Source organism: Equus quagga, chromosome 21, assembly GCF_021613505.1.
Source record: "Equus quagga isolate Etosha38 chromosome 21, UCLA_HA_Equagga_1.0, whole genome shotgun sequence".
NCBI classification, from domain to species: Eukaryota; Metazoa; Chordata; class Mammalia; order Perissodactyla; family Equidae; genus Equus; species Equus quagga.
Window position 1 is genome coordinate 30,773,837 of NC_060287.1, and position 20,868 is coordinate 30,794,704.

The 20,868-nt window shown below is 47.0% G+C and overlaps 1 protein-coding gene across 4 annotated transcripts in view; it reads right to left on the bottom strand.

Moving 5' to 3' along the window:
- RUNX1 (RUNX family transcription factor 1) overlaps positions 1 to 20,868 on the bottom strand; it is a 244,831-nt gene that overhangs the window by 54,303 nt on the left and 169,660 nt on the right. For 3 of the 4 annotated variants that reach the window (XM_046647979.1, XM_046647978.1, XM_046647976.1), the window contains exon 4: positions 13,381 to 13,485. The exons of the other annotated variant lie outside the window; for it this stretch is intronic. In XM_046647979.1, the coding sequence (XP_046503935.1) occupies positions 13,381 to 13,485 (105 nt within the window). The remainder of the gene's footprint in view (positions 1 to 13,380; positions 13,486 to 20,868) is intronic. 4 annotated transcript variants of the gene reach the window in all.

Sequence of the window (20,868 nt, forward strand, 5' to 3'; positions counted from 1 at the left end):
CCCACGCGCTTCCCTGTCTCTTCCCCACCCTCAACATTTTTTTTTAACCACTTCTGCTTCCTTCATTTTCTCTGCAGCTGCTGCAGAGAGATATAGTAAAGCTACTGTATAGGATTTTGAAAGCAAGACCTCTGAGAGCTTTCCAAACTCCATACAAGCCGGTTATTCTCTGGCTTGTTTTCTTTGGCTTCAGGTTAGTAACACAGAATGAGTCAAACAGTATTAACTTTCAATAGGGAAGTGGTGTGGTCAACCGAAGCTGTTTGTGGCTAGATTGTGAAGATAGGTAGGGCAGGTAATGAAGAACAGCCCATAATACTGCGAGGAGGCAAAGGAGGGAGGCAGCCTCGCTCAGAAACATCCAATAATTAAGTCAGCAGGACTCAAACCATCTTTTTGCGTTGGCTGAGGAATTAACACTGAGGTCTCTGACCGGCCAGCTTCAGGAAGCTGGCCATGTTGGGGCTCTGTGGCTGGCACAATTGAGCACTTTGTGGGTATAAAGATGTCTTTTTTTTTTTTTTTTAATGATGCCAAAGCCATGGGAAATCTAGTTAGGATGATTTCCCCTACTACAGCATGCCACTCTGGAGTGGATCTTTATCCCTTTCTTTCCCCAGCTTGGGGAGTGAGTAGATGCCCCTCCCACCCTCCCTCTGCCTCCACCCGGCCCTCCTCCATCTTCCCAGTCCCGGATCTCTGTCCCCCCAGGATGGCAGCCTGGCCACAGGGCCCCCGCTCTCCTTCTCCTGGTTAGAAGATGATGCATTGAAAGTGCAATTGCTCCTACAGACATCGAATCGTACTTTTAGATGCTGATAAGGATGTTAAAATCATCAAATCCTCTCTCTCTTTCTCATTCTGCAGATGAAGAAACTGAGGCTCTGAGTGGGGATGTGGGCTGGCGAGCTTCGCCGAGCCAGCCAGGGCCAGAACCTAGGCTCCCAGGCCAGCGGCCTTTCCACTAGGCCGGCCTCTCCCTTGCCCAGGGCTCAAGATTCCTTTCACAGTTCAACAGAGCAGCTCCCGAGAAGAGCTCAGCCCTCAAGACTCAGATTTCAGCAGTTTTCAGTTCTTTCTCCCCGCACTCGGCTACCTATTTATTTTGAGACTGGCTGAATCACCCAAGGAATAGAACGAGTTTCTCCCAACCTGCTCCTGGCAGCTTGTCAGCCAGCGAACAGGACAGCAAGCCGGAGCCTTGAAACATTCTCACCGGAGCAGCTGCAGTTTGACTCGTCCTGGGAAACTGGCACGAAGGCTCAGAGTGTAACGTTTCACCTCCCTGAAACCCAATCCAGAAATCTCTGGCGAGCAAGCATATATAAAAAGCCACGGACGAAAAAAAAAAGGGATAAGAACTCAGCAAGTTGCACTACGACCTTACGGGCTTTGAAACGCTTCCCCAGACTTTCATTGAAAGAAAATATAGGATAATAGAATCGTACAGGAACAACTGTATTTGGTGTTGGAAAAGAAATATATATGAAAAGAAAACTCAGCTCTCTTAACTGTCAAGATTGCTTATTTTTGTTTCCAGTATTTTTAAAAGGTATATAGTACTAAGCAAAGAAAATATTAAGATATTCTAAAGGCAACAGCTAAAATTCCAAAAGTATGTATTCATAGTGGGGGTTGATTTAAATGTCTATTTTTTCTCTACAATTTCCTTCTCATCAATCCTGACACGATGAGATGAAATCCACCTTCAAGAAACCAGTAATTATTTTATTTAAGATCCCTAAGATTTTTGCATAATACAATAATAATAATAATAATAAAATTTTCTATTATTTTTCTATATAATTATATATCTATATTTCTGTTATCTGATTAACGGACTGTTAACAAAGCACCTTGATATATATTATCGCAATTCACCCCAAACAACCCTATGCAGTAGACAGAGCTCATATGATTATTCCCATCTTATAGATGACCCAGTGGAAGCTTCTAGATGCTAACAGGCTTGGCGGATCACACAGCAGCGGGGGTGCTAACATTCGGTTAAGAAACAGCTATATTTTGATAAAATCTTTGTTTGGAAAAAGACCACTCTTTCCAAGGAAGCAGAGCCATATGGTTAACACAGTTTTGCTTCAATGAGGAATAAGTTGTTGAAATAGGTTCAGTGATTCAGTATTTGGAGTTAATAATAGGTAGGGTGAAAGGAAAAAGAGAAAAAAGTCCATATTGTATTGTATCCTGAGGACCTAACCTGCCAGGCATTTTTTTTTTTTTTTTTAAGTAACTTGGCAATGGCAAATATTTGAACTCACTTGGGCAGAAGTCCAGCTGTTTCCCCTGGTAAGGGCTGTGGTATGAGGGCAGGGGACCTAACTGTCCAGGGCACGTGCTTTAATAATAATAGCTGATATTTACGGAGCACCTCTGTGCGGGGCACCGTGCTGTCCTCACAGGTGTTGCTTCATTCAATCTGCATGAGAATCCCCCAAGACAGGGATGTCATCTTCTTGGTCTGACACCTGAGGATGCTGAGTGTGGGGAGGCCAATCTGCTCAGGGAGGACAGGCCAGGTTGAATCAGGCAGCCAGCTCTGGAGCCTGGGCGGCCACCCACAATTCCAGTCTGCCCTCAGGCTGTCTCCTCGAATCCTCACATCCCCTAGCACAGCAGGAGTCACCAGGCCCATTCTACAGATGGGGAAACTGACACTCAGCTAGTAAGTAGCAGGGATCACACTGGAGCCCAAGGTGGTCTGGCTGCAAACTCCTCTCCCTCCTTCAGGCTCAGAGCGCTCTGCTTCATTTCAGGAACTCAGAGCTATGCCCTGGTCACTGCAATGTCAGAGACGAACGAAAGGATGGGACCATGCGTATTTCTCCTTAGCTCCAACAGGAGTAAATTGGAAGTATGATAAAACCACTTAAAAGGTAAGTAAAAATAAGGCGATACCAGGACCAGATCCAAAAAGGACCACAAATGTGCATAGCACTTAAGAACTTACTTATTTCAAATGTTTACTTTTTGTCTCAAATGACCAGAAGGCTGAACAAAAACAAAAATCAAATCAAACAAACGGAATCTCAAATGTGCAGCATTTCAGAATATGAAAGTGCAATGGAAGATTTTGATAACAGTCGTAAGTTGTAGTCAATACTTGCTTTAACGGGACCTGAGTATACGGAAATCGTGGAAGTACCCAACTAATGTATTGCCATTAACTTGCTTAATAGGGGTCTAGGGAGTTGGCAGATTAATTCGATTGTGTTGCTTTAAAAAAAAGGCACATAGAAAAGAACTTTGGGTGCCTAAATGTTTTTTATCTTGGCTTTCATCCGTAAATGTAAAAAGCCAGAATATTTGGCTATTGGCTCTAGCGAATTTTCCCAGAGACACTGCATAACTTACTTGCACATAGAACTTGATAAAAAACATACCACATGTAAGTCATACTATGAAAAAAGGTATTTCGCATCCAACCAAACGTCAGTGAGTTGTGATGTCTCATAATACAGCTGTAATAGATTACACCTAATTTATTCCTTTTTTATTGTTTTTGGTGAGGAAGATTGGCCCTGAGCTAACATCTGTTGCCAATCTTCCTCTTTTTGCTTGAGGAACATTGTCGCTGAGCTAACATCTGTGCCAGTCTCCCTCTATTTTGTATGTGGGATGCCACCACAGCATGGCTTGATGAGTGGGATCCGAATCTGTGAACCCCAGGCCACAGAAGACAGAGTGTGCAAATTTAACCACTACACCACCAGGCCAGCCCAAATTTACCCCTTCTTTATCGTCAACTTTTCATAGGAAAGGAGCAAACTATTAAAGCAAATTGTTTATAAAGAAAAAGGACCTGAAAAGAATGGGAAAGCACAGAAATTGCAAGTTGGCTCAAATGAAAAACACAGATCTAATGTGAGGGGGTAGCTTTTACTTAACTTATTTAAGCTGAACTGGGGTTTTTTTGGTTTTTTTGGTCATGGTGGAGTTCTGTGAGACCCACTGGATCCAATTCCGACTAAAGCCTTTCTTAGCTACCTGGTTTACAGGAAAAACCTCAAGTCTTTGAGAAAAAGAGAGGTTTTTTGTTGTTGTTTCCAAAATGATAAATGGAAAGTGGCTAGGGTATGAAAAAATTGCTAAATCCACTCAGAAGCTGAGAAGTCAGCATGCCATACTGCACTGCAGCACTGCCCTGTGCCAACCGCAACCCACCGCAAGCTGCAGGTCCACCCAGCTGTGGGAGATGCGCGCGCAGCGCTGGACCACCTGTTCCAGCAGCATGAACGGTAACCAACGGCGCGGCTTAGGCACTTGCCACGATGCACTAGATAGCTTACAGAGACCTCAGCTGAGCTGCCCCCCAACCTTCCCACGTGAGGGGCTGCTCCATCAGGCCACAAGGTTCACGGGCAGCAAAGCAAGGCGCTGCACCACGCGTGCACAGAGGGTCTCCGGCGCTGTACGCAAGGGCACCATGTCACCGAAATGTGCCGCTGAATGTCCTTCGTGGGAAACGAAGAAAAGCCCCGCCAAACAGATACCGACAAAAATCCAAAAACTCGGAACACGTCTAGAAAGACAACTTGGTGTAGGAAACTCAGAGGGTGGCTGAGCCTGTTTTCCATGCCTGCAAAGCTTGGCTGTGGCTGGCCGGCGCAGGCACCCTGGGGAGGGGAGCTGCGTTCCTCTGATGCAAGAATCCGGACCCCCAGAGACTCCGGGACGTTTCATGACAGTTTTCTAGAACAGTGGAAGAGCCTCTCCTACAGCCGTGTCATCCATACGTTGGAAAAGACCCACGTGTTAGATCTCGGGTACCAACTTTCCACGTTTCTCAGACAGGATATCCACCCTGAGGTTTTCACGAAGTGCAACTTGTGGGGGCAAGGCCATTTGGCCCAGGAGGGACTTAGGAACAGTGCCCAGAGTGTCTCAAGGGTTTGTAAAAATGCCAGAAAGGATATTTTACTGGGTCTAAATACAAAACGAATACTGAAAAAAAAGAAAAAAAAATCAAAATTTATAAATGTTTAATTAAATGTCTAAAAAAATGCAACATCATGGCAACTTCATGAATTTTTAAACTTAGGGTTCACAAATCTTTTTTTGTTTAGATTTTTCTCATAGGCAAAGGATTCCGGGACCAAATGCAAACCATTGCTACATCTTCCGAACACTTACTGCACACCCGCTGTGGTTCTAAACGTTCGGGGGCTGTGGCATTCAGCCTCCCAGCCTGGGGCGTGAGTAAGGCCACTCCCCTTGCTTTATGGCGGCTCAGCCAGCTCCCCCAGTTACAGTCACCCACACAGTTAGGATCTCAAATGGGGATCTCAAGTCCTCAATGTAATCACATGTTGAGGGCAGAGAAATCAGGGCGTCAGGAAATTAAATGAGTTCCCACAGCCAGATAACTCAAAAACAAACTATAAAAGCCCTTTCAAAAATTCCTATCAAAAAATGACATGTAGCCTAGGATCGGGGTGCACGTGGACATGTCTGGTGAGATGAGGATGGCGTCCCCCAGGGAAGGAGGCTTGCGAGTCTGGGCCTCTAAGGGCGCCCATTTGTTGGGAACCTCCGGCTCCATTTTCAGGACAATAGTTTGTTATCCTTTCCGAGTGGGAACTAATTTAGAGATTATCTCGTCCCAGTGCCTGGTTGGACAGAAGAGGAAAGTGAGGACGAAGTACTTAAGATAATTGCTCCAGGTCACACCCACTGGCCTGGTGGCGCCAGTGTGAAACTCAGGTCCCCCAGTTCAGGATCCAGAAACCTATTTACATGTTTTAAGATTAAGAAACCCCGGAAGCCTAAATGCGGACAGGATTTTTTTTTCTTCCTTTTAGCACTTCATCTACTAAATCCTAACAAGGGCTGTGATATATTAGCTCAGATCTCGACCTCCCTGGCATTCAGAATAGTGATACCGGTTTGCAGTGGTCCAGATGGAGAGCGATAGTCAAGGTGATGGTCTAAGTTTCTGTCCGTGTTTCTTCTCTCCCTCCTGCCTCCTCCATCAGCCTGAGAAGGTGCCTAGATCTTTTCTTTGGGTTCTCACTGGTAACTTTTTTTTTTTCTTAAAGATTGGCACCTGAGCTAACATCTGTTGCCAATCATTTTGTTTTTTAAAGATGGCACCTGAGCTAACAACTTGCCAATCTCTCTCTTTTTTTTTTTTTTTTGGCTTTTTCTCCCCAAATCCCCCCCCGTAAATAGCTGTATACTTTTAGTTGTGGGTCCTTCTAGTTGTGGCATGTGGGATGCTGCCTCAACATGGACTGATGAGTGGTACCATGTCCACGCCCAGGATCTGAACCAGTGAAACCCTGGGCCGTTGAAGCGGAGCACGCGAATTTCACCACTCAGCCACGGGGCCGGCCCTCACTGGTACCTTAAGGGAACTTTTTCTTCCTTTCTACAGCTATACAAATGCCATCTAAAAAATCTTAGTGACTTCCATATAAAATAGGGCTAGTTACCAAGAGGTCACAGGCCTACGTGGGTCTCAGCGAGCTGATGAGGTGGGTTATCGCTGCTCCTGGGGGAAGAAACACACTACCTCTTACATTCCTGTTCATCCAAGGAACCCTTTGGACCTTGGTCCCAATTAAGTCCGCTGAAAACTCGACGGTCAGGGAAGTCTTTATACGTATAAAATTCTTCTCTGGCTAGTTGGATACTACTAAAGATAATAAACAGAGATTCTAAAATGCATTGGAAACATTCAGGCAGGATTATTATTAATGTTTTAAAAACTGCTTTTCCTAAGCCTTCAGGTGGCTGGGGAGCTGAGCACAATGGGAATAACAGCACCAGGGGGAGTCACCCCAGAATGCCCGTCTTAACACAGCACTGTCTTTCCCAATGGGGAGGAGGAATAGAAGTAAGCAGAACATTCTCTCCTGTTGACTCTCTATCTCCTACTTTATAATCAGATGGGAGGAAAGAAAGAACGATTTCCTTTTTCTTTTATGGATCAGGATTTCATCCAGAAAGAACTAAAAGTCCATGTCACCCTTCATCCCCTGGAAGATACGCTTGAGCAATTCCCAGCGAACAGTGGGTTGTGGATGGATACTTACAATCCTGAGGTCACAGATCTAGAAAACCAGCCGGCATTCCACTAACCAGTCAGGGGCAACGAATGACACAAATTTTCATCCTCTAAGAAGGCTGCACACTGTGCACACGAACCTTCTAGGAAGCTCTTTGCCAAAGCGCGGGGGCTGGCCTTGGGCTGTTCACCTGGTGGCTGTTTTTGTCACATTACACATCTTTCCTGCCAACACTGGAGAGAGAGGTGTACGTTGGGCACCATCCCTGCTTCATGTCCCCATTGACGGCAGGCCCCCAGGCAGACCCTGGTGACAGACACGCACCAACTCTCGGCATGTGTGACAGCCGGGCTGTGTATTGGGTCATGTCCCCTGTCCCCCAGGGCATGACTCACTGTAGCCCTGGAAACACTGATTCCCTCCTGTCAGTGCAAAAATGACGACTGCCAAGGCTACGTACAAGGTTCTGCTTTCTCGAAGAAAACTGTATGTGAACCAGAATTGTACTAATAAACTCTCCTAATAAAAAAATTTCTGAAACAGAAATTTGAATACACAGAAGCCCAAGTGGCAGTTGGTGTGGTTCTTAAAAACAGACGTTGGCGTCTGTGGACTGCGGTGTCTGGACTGTTTCGTTTCCGTTCTGGCTTATTAATGGTGTCACCTTGGGCAGGGGACTTTATTTCTCTCTGCTTCAATTTTCTTATCTGTTCTTGCGAAGATTTTATCAATTAATATATGCGAAACACTTTGAACAGTGTTGGGAAAAACACTGAGCACAATCTAAGTGTTAGCTATTATTCTTGTTAGGTGTTTTTATTATTAAAAGATCATTTTTAAAAAGACCTGTACATTACTCAACCATAAGAGCAATCTGTGAACATTTCTGCTCATCCCACGCTTTTCTGGATAAACTTCGTTTCAAATATTTCTAGGTCCATTCTCACCATAGTTTCCAGGTACATTTCACGCATTCCTCTTTTTCACTTGAAACATACTCTCCATCTACAAAGATCGTATTTCTTCTCTGTATATATACATTATAGGTTTGCTAGTTTCATTCGAAATCATAGACGAAAGTTATATTCATGTGACACAATCTCAACGAAATCGTTAACAAAGCAATTGAGTGATGGGGAGTTAGTCAGGTTCTTCTTAACTATGACTCCCTATAAAAAAAGGTTAGTTGGCAAGAAGGCTCATGCCCCCGAAAGTAGCGTATTCTCAGGTTTTTAAGTAACGGCTCCACTTGGCTATCCGTTACTGTGGATCTCAACAGCTCAGCCACAAGACAGTTACAGCGAAGAACTCCTTTAACCCAAGGGCAGAAGTTCTCCCAGAAATGGCCAATATTTCTTCTATTAACCTTTTCAATTTTTAATTAGGTTACTCAGTGTTCCAGATGTAACAGACACCTAGCCAGACAGGTGATGGCTCCTGACATCAGAATGACTGTCCAAGCCACACCACAGAGATGCCCCTCTCTGCCCGCCACCCCTGCCATTGAGTCAGCTAGCGTCCCGAGTGCAGGCTCTCCTCAGCCTCTCCTCAGCAGAACACCTTCCTCCGCGGCACCGAGCTAATTCACCCATTCAAATTATTTAGTGAAATACCTGCAGAGAATATGCTTTGCTAGCCAATATTATGTTACAGACACCTGGGCTAAATTACAGACACATGGGCTGAGAGCTGGAGTTTGTCATTAGATGCCCTGAAATATATATAAAAAAAAAAAAACATAAAAACAACTCTCAAATATCCATGTCTTAAAAAATCCTTTTACTTTATCTTTCATGCTTCGAGAGAAGACTATCTTTCATTCTGTTAAACAAGCCACTAAGTGTTCTAGTTATGAACTGAGCCCAGATCCCTCACTGCAGCTTGCGAGAACTGATCCCAGCAGAGAACACCTTCTGACGGTGCTCTTTCTCTATAATAAATTTAATTTGTCAACAATTAATAATTTCTCCATTGGTCTGAGAGGTGAAAAAAAAAATTCCACGAAATGTGGGAAGAATGAGTTTTGACTCTTGGACTGGCGGGTCAGTTACGGTAACGATCTGAAATGAAAGACATTTTCAATTCTCTTTGGAGCACACTTTCACTTTTTGCTACAACTTCACCACTGAAACCTAGGAAAGTGGGGCGGGAAACATCAACTTATCCCATTGGCCTGGCCAACAGACGGCTGTGGCACGTTCTTTAATTCTTAGTCTTTGTCTTAATTCCCTGAGTGGCAGGTTGAATGAGATAAACTTTCTTTCTGGTTTTCTGCATGAATGCCTCAAGCTGAAGACTCCGTTCCTGCAAGGAGGCACTGCCATTTGCTCTTTCTAGACAATCTGAGAGCCCGGACGAATGTGAGGAGTCATATAAGCCAACACTTCATTTCAAACACGAGGATGCTGAGGCCAGGTCAGCAAGTTTAGAATAGACGATGTACAGATGGTGTGGTATGGATGGAGAGGTGCGTGGACAGATGGACAAGAGGATTCAAGGAGACAGGATTAGGTACCAGGGGCTCCTCATTCTACTTCTGGCTTCCTTCTCAATCTAGGCAAATCATTTCCTTTCTCTGGGCTGCTTTCCCTTATCTATGAGGCGATTAGGCCTGAAGGCTCTCTCAGGTTCCTTCTAGGTCTCACAGTGCTTGATTTCATGAAACAATAGAATTTCTCGAAACTATTTGACTTGGTGATGCCAGGGCCATTTTGCCAGAATCGCCCACAATTCATTGCACCATAATGATAGAAGGGACTGGGAGGTCTTCGTAATCCAGAGATCTGGCACTATCTGGGAGTCCTGACTTACACGCAATGGCTTCTCTTAAAATTACATTAGAGCGTGGCTGTGAATTATTTACCATAGTCAAGACATGGGCATAACCTGAGTGTCCGCTGATGGATGAATGGATAAAGAAAATGTGGTAAAGACATACAATGGAATAGTACTCAGCCTACACAAGGAAAGAAATTCTGCCATTTGAAACAACATGGATGAACCTTGAGGGCATTAAGCTAAGTGAACTAAGTCAGACAGAGAAAGACAAATACTGTATAATCTCCCTTATAAGTGGAATTAAAGAAACCCGAACTCATAGAAACAGAGAGTAGACGGGTGGTTGCCAGGGCAGGGGGTGGGGGTGGAGTGGGAGGATGGGAAAATGGGTGAAGGTTGTTGACGGGTACAAGCTTCCAGCCCTAAGATGACTAAGTCCTGGGGATGTCCTGTACAGCAGGGTGACTACCCATGCTGAGCACACAATACTGCATTGTCTATTTGGAGGTTGCTACGAGAGTAGATCTTCAAAGTTCTCAACTCGCACACACACGCACACATACACACTATAACAACTGTAACCTTATTCTGGCAATCATTTCGCAATATATTCATAGGTCAAATCACCACGTTTTCAACCTTAAACTTACACAAAGCTATATGCCAATCATATCTCAGTAAAGCTGGGGGAAAAAAGTTCTGTTAACTTTCTCCAAAAAAGAAAAGAAAGTGTGAGCGGAGCTTCATCAAAAAGTAGTTCCTACCTTGAATCAAAATGTTCAAATAATGCGGAAGACAGCAAACTGAAATTAGCGCGATGGCCCACCCTTGCTTCCCAGGGGAACAGAAAAGTCAGCATTTCTCAAGTCTCTCGGGGAGTCTGTATGCCTGTGACTTTTTGTCTAGAAACCCCTTGTGAAACGTGAGACTCTTTACCTGGGGCTGTAACACACCCCTTTATATCATACTTATTACCTCTCATTTAATTTTCCCCTAGACCCCAAATGAATTCCATTTGGCAGGAAAGACTCCATAAAAATGGATGCCGCTTTGACGCAAATCCCTCCTGTCTGTTCGAAGAGCCCTTCTCAATAATGACTGTTTTCTTAAGTTATAAAACAGCAGGAAACAGAGTAAACTGTATATACAGACAGGCCATTACAATCGCATATTTTTCCCCTCTGACTGCCAATTCTTAAAAGTCAGAGCGGCCACCATTTGTTTTCTGAAGCTCGACCACTTCGTCAGTTCTTTGAATGTTACAGGAAACACTGGCAGCGGGGCACAAACCACGCTTTTTCACGCATGAGAGAATAATAGCAGCAGAGGTGCATCAACGGGTCACCTGGCTTAAGCTGCTTCCTCCAGGCAGGTCAGCATTTGAACTGTCTAAGACTTGGCTGTTGCTTCTGTTTTATTTTATTTTTTAATTTATTTTCTTTTATTTTTTTCGAGGAAGATTAACCCTGAGCTAACATCTGCCAATCCTCCTCTTTTTGCTGAGGAAGACTGGCCGTGAGCTCACATCCGTGCCCATCTTCCTCTACTTTATATGTGGGAGGCCTGCCACAGCATGGCTTGCCGCGCCATGTCCGCACCGGGGATCCGAACCGGCGAACCCCGGGCCGCCGAAGCTGAATGTGCGCACTTAACCACTGTGCCACCAGGCCGGCCCCTGTTGCTTCTGTTTTTGAAGCTAGAGATTCCACCCACCAGTGAGTCTTTCTCGAAGTTTACCCTTGAAGTCAATTTCCTTACACCTCATAATTGCTGCCCCCAACCCCACATCATGCTATAATCTAAGCGTGCTTCCTCTTTGGTCCGCTGTGGAGAGCCAAGGCCCCTGCTTGGCATCTCTGTTATGCTTCATACAGGTCACTATTGGTCTTTGGTTAGTCATTTCTACTTGGGAAACCTACGAAGTTGGGTTTGGTTCGAACTGTGAGGTCCTATGCCTGTGGCCTGCTTTTCATACAGCCATTAGAATCAGAGGATGCTACCAAGTCCCAGAGTTTCCCGAGTCTGGGCGTGGCCAGAAAGTCTCCACGGGTTTAAGAGAAAAAGCTGAGAAGGGGAGAATGAGGTCAGAGACAACGGGAGTCCCGGAGCAGGCAAATGGCACCAAGGGGATGGAACACGAATGGAACACTGTGTCCTGCGGGGCTGTCCCCAGTGGGCGTGGTGGCCCAGCCCACTCTGGGCATTGGGAAAGCTGAGGCAGCCCCTGAGATGGTGCTAGCAGGTGATCGAGATGCTCTAAGGCTGTGGCCAGGACTGCAGGAAAGACTGCCACCAGCTTCAGTGGTCACAGGACTGCCTGTAGAGAGCCACACCCCAGGGGCAACCTTCGAGCGTCCATTGGCACCCGCACGATGAGAGGGTCCTCTGCAGGCCTGGCCCCAGCGAGTAGCAGCCAGAGATGCAGGCTGGAAGGCTGTGCTGGGGACCGCTAACATTTCCTGAATTCATTCTCTGCGCCAGGCATGCAGCCTTGTCTCATTCAATCTTATAAAGAAGCTCTCATTATTATGCTCATTTTGCAGATGAGGAAACCGAGGTTCAGAGAGGCTCGTAACTTGCTAAAGGCTCGAGAGCACCTGAACCGGAACTCCACTTGTTTACCCTCAGGACCCAAATCCTTAACCACTCCGCTTTGCGACCTGACTTCCCTTCATCTCAACTTCTGGGCAGAGGAGGAAGCTCTGTTTTTGAATCTCTCTCCCTCTGTGAAGAGAGAATAGGCATTTTCTGTGGGGGACCTGACACTATTTCGAGGCCTGCGGATGCCGGGCAGGGGCTGCAGTCAGCTCCACAGATCTGGAACTGGAACCGAGCCTCCGCCCCGGGTGGAGGGTGTGGTTCTGGAAAAGAGTGCGACTCTTGTGTTTACTCAAAGATAGTCATTAAGTCACCGTGAAGACATCTTTCTGCAGACTAAACAACCCTACTCCTTTTTTAAAAAGCTTTCCTCACAGGAGTTATTTTTTTGGTACCATCTTTCTATATTTACTGGCTTTTCCCTGGGCACTCTTCCACCCTCCCAGTCTCTATTTTAAACAATCCTGCAATAAGATTTTGATCTATGCCACAGAAAGAAAAGGCTCATTTTCATCTCCAGTCTTAACAAATGAATAAAAGGCCAGCATGGATGGTAATCAGTCCCTTGTGGTCCACTCTGACCCTCAGGCTTTTTTTGGCCACCCCTGTGTCTGGCCAATCTTCTATTCACTGTTTGTTTCCCATTTTCTTGAACCTCACTGTGTATTTGAGGGACTAGTCTTTAGTCCCATGGAGCCCCAAAATGGTTCCAACATACACTTGAGCCAGCTTAATTTCCTTTTGCCCTCTAAGAGGATGCTTCAAAAAGAGCCAGGTGCTCAGAGACAACCTTTGAGGAGTGAGAGTGTCAATAATAAAATTCTCTCTCCCTACAGGGACATGACGTCCCCCTCTGGCAGGGGTTTTAGCCACTTTTGGGTGATGTCAGTCAAACCCAAGGATTCTGAGATACCGTCCCTGGTGCCTGAGTGGACCAGCCCGGAAGGTGTGCCAGCCCTGGGGGGGGCCCACTTACTTCGAGGTTCTCGGGGTCCATCCACCGTGATTTTGATGGCTCTCTGGTAAGTGGCAACTTGCGGTGGGTTTGTGAAGACAGTGATGGTCAGAGTGAAGCTCTTTCCTGTCGGGACACAAAAGAGAACACGGGAGAATGAGGTGGCGGCCTGCGCGTGCCTGCTCTGTAATTGACCAGGAGTTTGTGCCTTCCAGCACTCGAACTGGAAAGGAGGCAGAACTTCAGCACAGGTGATGGGCTTTTCCAATATTCCCTTGAGTTTGACTTTGCTTAAATTCTGGAATGCACACCCACGGCGTCTGTGTAGACCTCACACTTCACATAGTTACATGGCTTTCCTTTAAGCGTCAATAAACGACACGGGATCAAGAGAGATTCGAATTAGCTTTCTTTGAAGTCAAGACCTCAGGGGACATAGGATCAGACGGGCAGCTAGCCCACTCCTCCCCCCACCACTGTGCCCCCTTTTTATAAACTCAGGGCAAAAAGGAGTCAAAGAAAGCACAGCCATCTTTCCGGGCTAACGTCGTTTGCCTCCAAGGATTAGGAAAGAGAGAATTCCTAAGTTTGAGGGTAAGCTAAATTAAAATTATTCTCCCCGCATTTCAAAAATACTAATTGCCAAGTGATTTTAAATATTATTTTTAAATGCTAGATCTTATTAGAGGCCCTCATGGGATTGGCCAGATAAAATTTATACTCAACAAATGGACTTAAGAATATGCAACTGACACACTGAGATTCAGTAAGTCCTACAAACATCCACATGCACGTGATTTCCACCTAAACATTTTACACATACTTATGAAATGTGAGCATGGCTTCATTGCATATATCTAACGCAAGGCTTTTAATAACTTTACAAATTATTTAAAAAATGTTTATAATTTATAATACAGTTACTAACTTATAAATAATAAATATAATAATAGTTAATACTAACATTACAATTATTACTATCTAAATATGTTATGATTTCAAACATTTCTTCTTGGCCAAGTGGTTCAGAGGCTAGATTCTGAGTTTAAATCCTGGCTAGCTGACCTTTGGCAAGGCACTTGACCTCTCTGGGCCTCAGTGCCCTTACCTGGAAGATGGGTACATATAACTTTGCCTACCTTATAGAATTTAGAGGGAGGTTAAATGAGTTAATATGAGCAAAACTGTTAAAACAGTATCTGGCACCCAGTATTCAAAGGTGTGTTTGTCTGTGTGTATGTGTGCGTTGTGCTCAATTCCATTATTTCTCTTCTCTGCTTCTCATAGCTACACAACAGGATCCTAAGGTTTGACTAGGTATGATGTTCAGACCTCCTGCACCGACTAACAGTTAACACAGACTTTCTCCTCTCAATCACGTAGCATAAAACGAAACTGAAAAGAAATAAAAGGAAAGCGAACCAGGACCACTCGTTCCCCAATCCGCTCACAAAATCAAGTTGTCTTCCTTCCCCAAGTTAGAAAGAACAGAGTTTCTTCAACTGTCACGCATGTTTTAATACAAAAGAAGGCCACGGAAGAATGCTCCATGACGATACTATCTTTGGCCACAGCAAGCCAGTGATTCCTAGCCATGCAAACTCTTGCTAAACAATCCCCAAGGATTTGGAGTCTGTCTAAATTAAAGTCTGTGACAAGAAGGACAATCGCAAATGATGAGCGGATGATGAAACTGGCCTCGTCCGGCATGGCTTCATAACCAAAGTCACGGGCGACCTGTCTTCACAGCTTAGGCGAGGATGCGTCCTGGGGAGGGGTGCACCATGGGGCTCGAGCCCTAAGGAAGCTCAGGAGGCCCTCACCCAAATTCATCTTCCCCATCAGTGGGCTTTCTCTCCTGGAACCCGGAGAAGAATCCTTTTGGGCTTTAGGGATTTGCAATCTTTAGGACATCCTTCCAATGTCACCAGGTGACATCCAGATTGTTGTCTCCCCTGACAAGTAGCTGAAGGAGAGGAAGTGGCAGGAGAGGCTGCAGGCCAGGCCCAGTGTGGAGGGCTCAGCGACGGGGAGGCAGGCACCACGGTCAACTGCCCATCTCGCTGGGTAGTCTCCAGCTTTCTAAGAACCAGTCAGAGGAGCAGAGGCACCTCAGCCCTGATAACAGCCCCATCCACGTGCTCCTCTCAGCATTACGGCCAGTCTGTCCCTTCTCTACCAGGAAGCTACAAGATGGTACCTGTAGATGGAATCCCACAGCCAGCTTCTAGGATCTTCTCACGAATAGGTCCCCACCTACATGTTATTTCTCTCCCACTCCTCCTCCTCCCCCAGCCAGGCTCCCTTCCTCTGAGTTCCACTCAGAAGCCATGGCATTCCTGCTTTGGGGTCTGTCTTCCTCCTGCCACTCTGTCAGCCTTCAAGGCTTCCTGGCTCCACGCCCCCCTCCATCTTCCTGGCTTCAGGGACGGGCGCTAGTCACTCATCTTTCAAGCAGCCTTCCTTGACAACTGCAGTTTGCTTTGTGGCTGTTTGGGCACCTCATAAAGCATTCTTCCCCTTTGATCAGGATGTTGGGCTGAATGGGGTTTGTGGCTGTAACGGCCTGAGGGCAGGGGCCGTGTTCTATACCCACCAAGTGTCCCTCACAGGCAGATGAGGAAGGATGACTGTGGGAGGGGCTCCAGTATAGAGGGAGGGATTGAAATGAAAAAAAAAAAAGTACCTTGAAGACACAAGCAATGAGCAATGACATTGCCCCAGTGACTGAGCAGGCCTGTGTGTGTGTGTGTGTGTCTGTGCGTGTGTGTGAGGCGGGCAGTGGGGGTGTGGGGGGCTGCCTGAAAAAGAGTTAGAAGATTTGAGTTCGTGTACAAATGATTTAGTGATTTGACCTCTCCAGATCTCAGCTTCCTTGTCTGCAAAACAAGGGGGGGGGTCATGGGATACATACAACGTCACTTTCAAGTGTGATTTTATCTCCCGAGCACACAGCGCTCCTGGGTGCTCAGCTCCGTGTGTAGGTGTGTGCATGCCGGCCCCCGGCCCTGTGCTTCCTCTGTTGCCTGCAACTTCAGCCTTTCAGAGAGTCCCTGACAGTATTCGTTTCCGAGGGCTGCTGGGACAAATTACTACAAACTGTGTGGCTTAAAGCTACTGAAATTTATCCTCTCACAGTCCTGGAGGCCACAAGTCCAACATCAAGGTGTCGCAGGGCCACGTTCCCCTTGAAGGCTCCAGGGAAGAACCCTTCCTTCTTTGCCTTGCTGACCAATTTCTAGCAGTTACTAGAATCCTCACCCTGTAGCAGCATCACTCCAGTCTCTGCCCCTGCCATCACGTGGCCTTCCTCCCTCCTGTGGCCAAACCTCCTTCTCCTTGTAAGGACACCAGTCATTGGATTCAGGGCCTACCCTAACCCAGCAGGACCTCACCTTAACTTGATTACATCCGCGAAGCCCTTCTTTCTCACTAAGGTCACAGTCTGAGGTTACCAGTGGACACGAATATTTTAGAGAACACTGTTCACTCCAGTGCAAACACCAAATGTCATAAGAGTTCTGGTCTTGGCACCACAAGTGACAACTGCTCCACAGGCACCTGTGTGTTCTACCCCCCGAAATGATCCCACCCCTGTGGGGGCCCTCCTACCATCATCCTACTCTTGATTTCCTAAATGACAACAAAGAATCATTGTCTTCATAATATTGGCATTTTTAGGTCTGTGTTGAACTTACAACTGTTCAAACACGTCCCCATATACTATGTCACTTGGTCCTCACACGCTTTCATGAAATAAGATAGATTTTATCATCCTGGATTAACAGGTAGCAAAGCCAAGGCTCAGAGAGGTTACGTAATTTGCTCAAAGTCACACAGCTCGCACACACAGCAGACCCAGATCTCCCAGCTGTACACTCACTGTTCTTCACATTATTGTCATGAGGTCAGAATCTCCACCTGCAAACTCAGAGGCATCAGCGCCAAGAATCTGGATTTGTGGTACTTTTCCCATGCTCTGCCACTGTCCCCCAAAGTGAAAATAGTCCCAGTGACTCTGATGCACCCAAACTGTACTTGCTGGCTGACTGTTAGCCCTTTCATAGTTCAAAAGCGGTTTCTTACTGAGCTGAGTTTGGGTTCCGGGCAGTCAAGGGCTTAACGACGCCCCCTGGGTAACCACTGACTGGCCTACGTAATAGGGGATGAAATTCAACCAAAGTGAGTATTTGTGACATGGCTGCTCATCATTATAATTCCATGATTTTATGCCCATCATTTTATGTGCAGTCATAAGAAGTGTCTGTCCAGCAAAAGATACTAAGCGGGGCGTGTCGGCCACAATGACATGGTTCACGCAGGTGGAGCTATCCTGGTGCCTGCCCTCACCGTGGGCTCTTGTTTACAGCTTTGAGACCCGGGGACCTCTGCTTATTGCCCCAAAGACAGAGGTCTTATGTCACAACTTTTTGCTCCCTGGTGTGCATGGATTTTTTTCCCTGCGGGGAAAACCTTCCTCTTCCTCGTCTTCTTCCGACCAGACCTGGCACCGTGCTTGATAACTGGGGACGGCCTGACTGCCCTGCTGAGCCTCAGGACCCACCGCGCCCACCCTCCACCCGCCTGGGCCCATCCCCACTGAGACACAGCCCTTCCTGGCCGGCACCTGCACCAGGAGGGGTAGCTGCATCTCAGAGCACACGTGTTATTAGCTGGATTCCCTCGTTAAAATGACCTATGGGCCTGGTATTTGAAGTGCATGGGTGTGGAGAGTAGAGTCTCAAGTGTTTTTCTCAGCAAGCTGCGGCCAGACCAGTGAGGCAGAGGAGAGGGAGGAAGACAGACGGGCTCAGTCACAACAGCTCCCAAATTGGCTCTGTTGGACCCAGTGAGGGGCGGGAGGATGGGGCCGCCGCAGGGAGAACTGACGGTCACTCCCTCCTGCAGCCTGCAGCAGGCCGGGCCAGGAGAACCTGGGAGGCTCCCCGGAGACAAGCAGAGGCCTTGGCCCGTGCACGGGTGCCCCTGGGTGTGCTGCCCCAAGGCTGCAGCTCTCAGCGCCCGAGGGGGCAAGCTGCGGGGTTCCAGGTGTCCTGTGGGGCATTCCCAGTGGAAGGAGCCCAGGAAAGGGGGGCACTGAGACCCTCCTTACCCCGCTCAGGGAATCCTAACCCAAACAGCAGCCGCAGTTCCAGCCAGCGGTTGGGCTCCCGGAGGAATACAATTTAGAAGCATGAACACTAGGACTGAACAAGAAAGTGGGAAGAAACGACAAGGGAGAGAAAGGTTGTCTTGACTTATGCCTGGAAGCAACAAAAGATGACAATTGATTGTACAACCCCGTGGACGAAGAAACATATAAGGTGCCAGTTAACAGTATGAGCCCTCAAGCTGAACTGCCTTTGTTCAAATCCCAGCTCTACCACTTGCTAGCTGTGTGACCTTGGGCAAGTTACTTAACCTCTCTGTGGCCTCAGCTTTATCATCGGTAAAATGGGGTTAATAACAGTCCTTCCATCTCATAGTGTTGTTATACAAGTTAAATGAAATAATGAATCAGCAAATATCAGCTTAGTTCTTATTAAAGATGTGATAAATGTGATTCCACAATAACCAGAGTTGTGGGCGATCCCATGAAGAGGGGCTGGTGAGGAAGCGGCACTGAGGTCTGATGGCGGGAGGTGGGTGTGTGCATCAGCGTTCGGCACGCGGTGCCGACGGAGCTCCGGGCCCATCCTCTTCTCTAGGAATTCCAGCAAACCGAGGCCAAGCAGAGAAGGCAGCAGGCAGGGCGGCAGAATAAGGTCCCATGAGCCATCAGGAAAACCACACATCTGACGGGCACTTCAAGTTCAAGTTCACTCCCGCCCCGCCAGCTGGCGACCTTCGTAAGGCACAACTGTGACTGGCTGATCCCGCTTTATAAACAAGCCAGGCCAAATGCTCCCCCCCCGGAGCATGTGTTGTCCCCCTTGACGCCAGTTTGTTCATCCAAATGCCAGCGCAAAATATTCGCTGCTTTATTTAGTTGGGAAGAAGGTCACGGGGTGAGTTTTTCTGGACACTTGCTGCCGCGACACAGCCTCTGAGGCGAGGCAGCCACGAGGCCCCGGGTCTGTGCTTTGTGAGTCCTCACGATGACGGGCCGGGGCTGGTGGACTCCAACAGCCGGCTGTGGTCTCACGAAGCCGGGCTGGACCCCGCAGTTCTGCACGGCCCGGGACACCCTCCACGTCCTCACCGCCTCTGGGAAGCGGCGAACCCTCTGGACTGTTGCAAATGTGCATGGTGCTCCCCAAAGGGCCAGGGCGGGGAGAGCAACGGAAGGTGAAAAGGAGACTTGAAATCATTTCTTGTCCAGGAGTGGAATCCTGAGTTTAGAGATCGTGCCCGTCGCATCACGGCAATGTCCTCCTACGCCAGCGGGGGTCTGTGAGGAGACCCTTGACTCCTGTCCTGCTGCGGGCATCCCTCTCTAGGTCTGATGCGTGGTAGCCGGTCCACCTGAGTTGGCCCCTCAGCCACTGGGTTCTGTTTCTGTCCTTCTGCTTGGTGTAGGTTTAGATCCTGGAGTCATCTTCTCCTTTTCGAGGCAGTTTCGGTGGGATGTGAAACTTGCTCTTTGTCATGAAAGGGAAGGCCATGCCCACAGAGGACAATTGTCTGCCCTGGGGGTCATGCAGCTTGGGAAACACGATCCCAACATTTTTCACATCTCAACTGGTGTGTCACAATCACAGCTCATTTGCACATCTCCGCAGGAAAGCCCGTGGTGCTCACAAACGTTAAAAAAGCAAGAGAGCAAGAAAGAAAAAGTCATAGAAAAAAAAAAAATACAGCTTTGGAAAACCAAGAAAGCCAAGGAAGGCTCAAGTTTTGTTCTTTGCAAATTCTGGAAATCCCAAAAGATTCTGAAACGTTGCAGACGTTTTTCTCCTTTTACTGCGTAGATTGCGCTGGGTCTAACTTTGATCGTGGGTAACTAAGCATTCATATTAACGCACCCTCAGATTCCAGGGGAAATCGGAATTTGGGGTATTTTTCACAAAGTATTTTTAGTTTATGTTTCTCACTTTTCCACTGGAAAAAGCTAATAGCCCAAATTCATGCTTTTGCTCCTCATTCATTTCCTTACCCAAACACTTACCGTTATTTCTGACAGTGGAGGTATATAACGATTTATTTGGGGGTTTGTGAATAGGGTATGAGTCCTTCACCTCGCACAGAATTTCCCGGTTTCTCTAAATGGAACTGAAATGAAGGTGTCAGTGTACCTCCACTCGAACGCCGAGTGCCCCTGTGTCTGTAGATGCCTTTATCCAGCTTCACCTGCCTCCACACAGGCCAAATGCAGATGACAGGCCAAGCTACCGGCACAAGGGCAACCCCCAAAGTCAACTGAAAGTCAGGTGCTTAAAAATACAAAACTCAGTTTTCCATAAAAAACCAACATTTTTTTGGAACGAAGGATCGTTTGAAAAATAGCTGTTTTCCTTAGAGAAAAACGACACACATGCAAAGCTTTTTCTCTGAAGATGTTCTATAAGA